The sequence below is a fragment of the Spermophilus citellus genome (assembly GCF_964194105.1).
Source record: "Spermophilus citellus genome assembly, chromosome: 14".
Classification (NCBI taxonomy): domain Eukaryota; kingdom Metazoa; phylum Chordata; class Mammalia; order Rodentia; family Sciuridae; genus Spermophilus; species Spermophilus citellus.
In genome coordinates, this window is record NC_138194.1 from 33,809,130 (window position 1) to 33,816,276 (window position 7,147).

At 35.5% G+C, this 7,147-nt stretch overlaps 1 protein-coding gene across 1 annotated transcript in view; it reads left to right on the forward strand.

The window, feature by feature from the left end:
* Nucleotides 1–6,064, forward strand: part of CPA6 (carboxypeptidase A6) — a gene marked incomplete at its 3' end in the record, with an annotated part of 301,035 nt that extends 294,971 nt beyond the window's left edge. Inside the window, exons 10-11 of the mRNA XM_081266455.1 lie at nucleotides 2,542–2,626; nucleotides 5,877–6,064. Coding sequence (XP_081122581.1) covers nucleotides 2,542–2,626; nucleotides 5,877–6,064 — 273 coding nt within the window. The remainder of the gene's footprint in view (nucleotides 1–2,541; nucleotides 2,627–5,876) is intronic.
* Between the last annotated feature and the right edge of the window lie 1,083 nt (nucleotides 6,065–7,147).

Sequence of the window (7,147 nt, forward strand, 5' to 3'; positions counted from 1 at the left end):
TCATCGAAAGGCGACTTTGTTCTTGGCATTCCAAGAATTCTGAGCAAATTACTTCTGTTTAGAAATATTGTAAGGATAATAATTATACTCTACAGTACTATTCTTCAGCTGCTCTGTGGGTCAAATAGTCTTTCTTTTTGTTATTGCTGCTGCTACACCTTTGTTTATACTGACCTGGCTCCCAACCAACCATTTGTATATTATGTTTAGCCCTTTTTGGGCACAGTGTCTATATTCTTATAACAGATGATATGGACTATGCAAAATATAAAAATTATGAGATGAGAAATATTATCAATATTTTAAATGTAACTTCCCATCATGAGTTTAGCCTATTTTAAAAGTTTTGTCTTGAATTGGTGGATGTGGCATAGAGTAGATCAATGGTTTTCAACAAAGAATGCATCTGCCTCCCAATGGATGTTCAGTAATGTCTGGAGATATTTTTCATTGTAACAGCAATGGAAGATGCAATTTGGCATCTGGTGGGTTGAGGCCAAGATACTGCCTGCCAAACATCCTACAGCCCCCCACAGCAAAGATTTATTCAGCCCAAAATCAATAGTGCTATTGTTGAGAAATCCTTAAGGCAGTTAAATATAATCTAAATCACTAAAACTAAGATTAAAAATTCTCAAACTGGGCAATACCTCTATATTAACCAGAAGCTATTAAATTTTATCAAAATTGTTAAAACATTTTATCAGTCTGAGTCTTTGTTTCTGATAATATTTTTAACACATTCATCAAGTTGCTTTAAATATGGAAATATTTGAAAAATATATATACTCCTTACTTAGCTGAGGACCAATAAGCAAGACTGAGGTCCTTTTGGACAATCAGAGAGAAGAGAAAGAAGGAATCACTTTATTCTTCAAATAGGTATCTAGCTGTGCCTCCCTGAAAAATAATTCTTGGGGGAAAAATTAATGAAATTTCCACTTTTTGTAGATAGAGCATATCCAAACCCCTAATCAACTTGCACCTGTACTCAAATGACAGAAATACATTGAGTCAAATTTTAATACCATACATAAGCTTTGTGTATACAGGCAAAGTGGCTGTCTGTCTCTGTCTCTGTCTCTGTCTCTGTCTCTCTCTCTCTCTCTCTCTCTTTTCTTTCTGTAGTAGATGTTTTCCATGGGTTTAGTCATCTGAAATAATGAGGAACAAAAGTCTCCTGACCAGCAAAATGCAGTAATTTTCTAAATGTAAAAATATCTGCTCTTGCCATGGAATATTGCTGAGATCACTGGAGATGTTAAAATCTTAGAACATTCTCCATAAAGATACCTCATTATGGTGTTTACATTCCTTTTCTGTTGGCTCCTATGAGAAGAATGTCATCATCAGTGAGATCAATAATATATAGTCTGCCAGTTCCTGAAGCCTGGTCCCTGAATATCCACAAAGGGTGGCCTTTGCTGCAAATACTGCTTTATTCATCCCTGAGCTGAATGAGGACAGCAGCCTGAAGCTCAGTCCAACACACACCACCATGTTATCCAGAGTTCTTCAATTAAAGTATTAAATTATTCATAGGCAAATTGAAACAGGAGAGTTTTGTACTGGTTTCAACATGCTTCTTTTCCTCTCACTTGTCATACAATACTTTCCTAACTCCTGGTTCAAATTAGTGCTTTTATATCATTTGAAAATGTTTTCAAGGACATTCAATATCAGTCTCACTTGTGTTTGAATATCCACCTTTTAGGATTTTGATTGGGTTGAGTATTTTTCCCGACTAGAAAGAGTTCCACCTTAGAATTTCTGCATCATAGCAGTACCTGACTAAGCCTGTGAGAGTCTGAGTAACCTTAGAAGTCATGAAGCACTCTGAAATTGATGTTCTCATCCCAGTAAGGATAAACACGTCGCGTAAGAGAGGTCTTTCTTGCTTGATGGTTTCCTAATTGATCCAGATGTGCTTTAAACACCTTGTACATATCCACTGAAATATATGCTTAAGAATCAATATAGTTGTCTAAATACTCTTGCAGACTTATGCTTATTCAACATTCATATGAGAAATATTGATTAAGCATCTGTTATACACAAGCACATTGTGAAGGATCAGATATGATCTATGATTAAGACTGACATTATCCTTCCTCTGTCAAACATTTTGTAATTTATAGGAAGAGATGTCCCTGAACAAAAGTGAAAAGGACAGGACACTACATCAGCTCAGAAAATATGGGTACTTAACCCAGCTCCACTTTTGCTATGTAACTTCAGGATACACGTGTAATTTCACTGAGCCTTCCTTTTCTCATCTGTAAAATAGAAATACTATCCATCTCTAGTTGGTTGTGAAATCAATCAGGTGAAATGATGTGTTCTAAAATATGTTGCAAATGTATCTTGTGACATGTATCTTGTGACATGAACAATATAATGTTATTAAATATTAATAATAACTGATGTACCCATCGTTATTCTTTGTGTTGGTGGCCCAGAAGCCTTAAGCAACATGCCAGTGTTTCTAGAAGTTTCAGTGTAACAATGTAAGTGATATAACTTCTTCATTTCCCCTCCTAGGAATCTGCAGCTTATAAAGCAGTGAAAGCACTTGGATCAGTATATGGGGTACGATATAGATATGGGCCTGCCTCCAGAACATTGTGTAAGTTTCCTGTGTACTTGTATTAAAATCACCTCTCTTGAACCAATATCCTGTATCATGACTTCTCTTTAAAAAGCGGAGAGTATATTCTCCCTAGAGTGAAATTTGTGACTATCAAATTAGCCAAGGAAAATGGAGAGAGTTTATATCTGATTAGTTTTACACAGCTTGACAGAAATCGCTGTACCAATTTAAACAAATCCTAAGCAGAGAATATGCTAAACATGCAGTAATGACTGCAAGTTGAATTGAGATCTTATGATAGTAGAAAGTACCAAAACGGGCTCCTTAAGCAATTATGACTGCTGTAAGGGTGGGAATGGGCCTCACGAAGATAATGAAGTAAGAGTTCCAGCTTACAACAGTTTCCCCTTTTTTCGTTTCCTTCACTATTCTTGTTCTGAAATACTATTTCCTATATAGCATCTTAGCTGAATTCTCCTTTTAAAAGTGATCTTAAAGTATTTCCTCTCTTCTATGAAGCAAAAAGCAACCTTGTATATGGGAAGAACCAGAACAAAGAACTGTAAGATGTGGATTCTAGTCCTAAATCTTCCAGGTGTGTCATCCTGGCCAAGATATTTATTAATGCTGGGCTTCAGCTTCTACAACAGTAACATGAAGAATGAGACTAGATCATTTCTCATGGCCTTTCAAATTCTAAAATTTATTGACTCTATGACAGATGAGAATCACATAGAGCTGAATGTCTTCATGTGCCTATGATGGCAAACACATGCAGTAGGGATGTGTACAGATAGTAGCATTTGGTGATGCTCCTCAGTAAGGCAGCAAATTTCTTCTTGATGTCTTTTAATCTGCCCATCCTTAACATCTTCCCCTCGGTTTCTTCAGCCTTAAGAACAACAGCTTGGCTTGTAAATTAGCATTGCTTATCAAATAAGCTTGTCCTAACAATGACACAGCATTAATAGATTTTTTTGAGATCATTTTCTAAGTGTTTTCCAATCATTATCCTGAAAGGGGGAAAATAATATTTTTTTAAAATTCACATTACCAACTAATATCAACATAATAGATATAATAACAAAATTAAAACATTAATTTTTTTAAAAAAATCTTATTAACAGTTCACCTTTTCAGCTTGGAATAAAGGCACAGTCATAGTGTTATATTTACCAAGAACAATCTGTTGCCATAGAAATGAGGCTGTCACATCACCATGATGTAACTGTTGGCACATATTGTCTCTGACTTTGGCTAATATGACTACTGTTTATAGTTCCAATGTACTCTAACCAGAGGACACTAAAGCCACAGTTTATCTTCTGTCCTTGATAGAAGCACAAGGAATTTGAGAAATAGCCGATCCATTTAGTGGTCATCTTCACATAATGATTTCATCCTCACTTGTCCTGAGAAAAATAGCATAAATGTAATGTTGTTTGAGTAAATGAACATGTTTTGGAAATTTGATGATAATAATAATAGTGTTATAGCAAACTGAATCATATATATTTCAGGAAAAAAGTATATGAATATTTTTCCATGAAACATTTTTTAATTTAATAAGTGATTATTGAAGAGTCTATTAGACTAAACACTATGTATTAGGCACTGGGATGTAAAGATGTAAAATAATAATAGCTAATATTTCATAAGCACTTTCAAGTGATTTAGTATTTCATTTAATTACCACATCAACCTTAAGTAGCAGATATTAGCATCATTCCCTTTTTCTAAAAGGCACCTGAGGCACAGAGTAATCACAAGGTAGGTGGTAGGACTGGACACAGTGCAGGTTGGTGGTCTTCTCTTTAGTGCCTGTGTTTCCAGTCCGTACTAAAAAGGTGGAATGTGTGAGGTCATAGGAACTAGAAGGAGAGGGATGCCAGGATGGATTGTCAGCTATGTTAAGGGGAAAACAAAAACCAAAAAAGGAGAATAAACATGTGGACATGATCACCCTTCAAGAATAAAGTTTGGGAGCTGGGGTTGTGGCTCAGGGGTAGAACGCCTGCCTTAAATGTGTGAGGCTCTGGGTTTGATCCTCATCACCACATAAAAATAAATAAAAGCTTAAAAAATAAATGAAGTTTTATAGGTGGATAGAAGCAAGAACCAGCAAGAAAGATATAAGGATTAGAAGCAACATATATAGATTTTCTTTTAAGTTATCAAGCACAAAAAAAAAAAGAAGAAGAAGAAAAAGAGGATGGTAACCAAGAGTATATAGCAGGATCATGAGAAGAAAGGGGTCTTTGAGCATTTATTTGGGTTGATGCAGATGCAAGAGAAAGAAAATGTGTGAATGAAACAAAGGGATCCTCCCTTTATACAGACAACAATAATAAATGGTATCAAGAGATGACCCATGTAAAAGACATTTAGCATGACTTTCTCTGAGCTAAGAGAAAGCTTAGAGGGCTCTGAGGTCAACAGAGGAGTCAATGGAGCCATTATCTAGAATATGGGGGTCAGTGGTAAAGTGATAGGTGGGACAAGAAGAGAATGGGGAGTGCCGGTAAGTGCAGGACTATGAAAAAACAGCACAGAGCAGCACTGGGAGCAGAAGACGACTTTGGTGATCAGGCAGTATGATTTTATAAAATACCTGTTCATCAAAGATGAATCATTTCACTCCCCTACCTGGAGTGACAGCAGGAGAACTGGGCCAGAAGTTCAACAACAGCAAAGCAAAGGCAGAAAAAAGACAGGAAGGAGGCATTTGAGGGGTCTGGTGAGAAAGCTAGTAAACTGACCCTGAATGGAAACCACAAGAAAGGCAGGGAGAATCTGGAAACTATAAGTTTATGTAAAGACAAAGGACAAGTTCAGCAAGCCTGGAAAAAGAGGGAAGTGGAAGAAATGAAAGAGAGGAACAGAATTTTAATATTCAAGACCTTGGAAGTGGAAAAGAATTGAGTGATAAGAACAAAAATATTTTTTAATTTTAATATTTTTTTAAAGTCCACAGCGTAGGTTGTTTTATTGGTGAATAAAGTGAAGGTGAAGATAAACATTATTGGAATTGAGGTTGAGAAATTTTGAGGTCATCATACTGGCATAGCATTAATACTCAGGTTAGATCTTCAAAGCTGATAACAGGTATAATTTATAAGCTCCATGTAGCTGGATGCTAAAGAACTACTGTTAAATCATTCTTATAGAAATGGTATTTCATTGGAAGGATTTAGTATATCTTACTAAGCAAGATATATATAATTTTGAAAAGTATGCAGATTCTTTAGTGAGGATAATCTTTTCTTTTCTTTTTTTAAACTTTCAGATGTAAGTTCTGGTAGCTCAATGGATTGGGCTTACAAAAATGGAATACCCTATGCATTTGCCTTTGAACTACGTGACACTGGGCATTTTGGATTTTTACTCCCAGAGATGCTCATCAGACCTACCTGTACAGAGACCATGCTGGCTGTGAAGAATATCACAATGCACCTGCTAAAAAAGTGTCCTTGATAGGGCTCCAAGGTCAGGTTAACAACCAAAGAGAGAGCTGATTTTCACCAAAGGCTACTTGGCACTGAGTGGAAATTGTTTTTAAAGAGAAGGGCAACCTTTTAGAATGAACGTATCTATGGACTTTAAAAGGACTTTGTTAGTGCAATTGATACTTTGTAATAATACAAAATGGTAAAATTTAGGGCATAGCCTAGTTTGTTATAAGAAAAAGCATCTAGCTGGGTATGGTGGTGCATACTTGTAATCCCAGCTACTAAGGAGGCTGAGGCAGGAGGATTGCAAGTTCAAGGCTAGCTGGGAAACTTAGCAAGATCTGTTTCAAAATAAATTTTTCTTAAAAAGGATGGAGAATATATCTCAGTGATAGAGAACTTGCTTAGCATGTGTGAGACTCTGGGTTCAATCCCCAGTATTGCAAAAGAAAAAGCATCCATTTTATGTCTCTTTAGAGTCTTGATTACAGGGAATGTTTTCAAATTCCTTTGTCTCAAGAAATGTACAAATAAATCATGGCTTCCCTTCAATAAATGTCAGGCCCTCATAAGACCTAGTTTACTAATTATATTTAATTACTTGGTTCTCATTTGAAATAGAAATTTTTGGAATGGAAAGAACACACAAGTTTTTTTAATATACCAAACACACAATCTTTCAAAACCTTAGATTATTTGCTTTCTCTTCACCTGGTATTAGTGTACCATATATCTATAAAAACACAGCAAAATAAAACAACTTATGTTTAGACTCTGAGAATGCCACTCAAAAAAAAAAATAGAATAAATATTCATTGAGGTGTCAGACACAGAGTTAGAATATTTACACTAACAATTTCATTTCTCACAATACCTATTTCAGATGAGGAAATTGAAGCTTAGAAAGGTAATCTAGCCTTTCATTTCTAAGAAGAAGACAGGAACAGTATCTGGACTGCCGGAAATAACTAAAATTTATGGACAAAATACAATTTTTTAAATCATCTTACAATCATCCTACTATAAACCAAGGAAATCTCAGGCCAGGCATTGAGTGAAGATAGAAACCTAGAAAAGTAAGTGGTACAATGTTATCCTAAAAGCATTT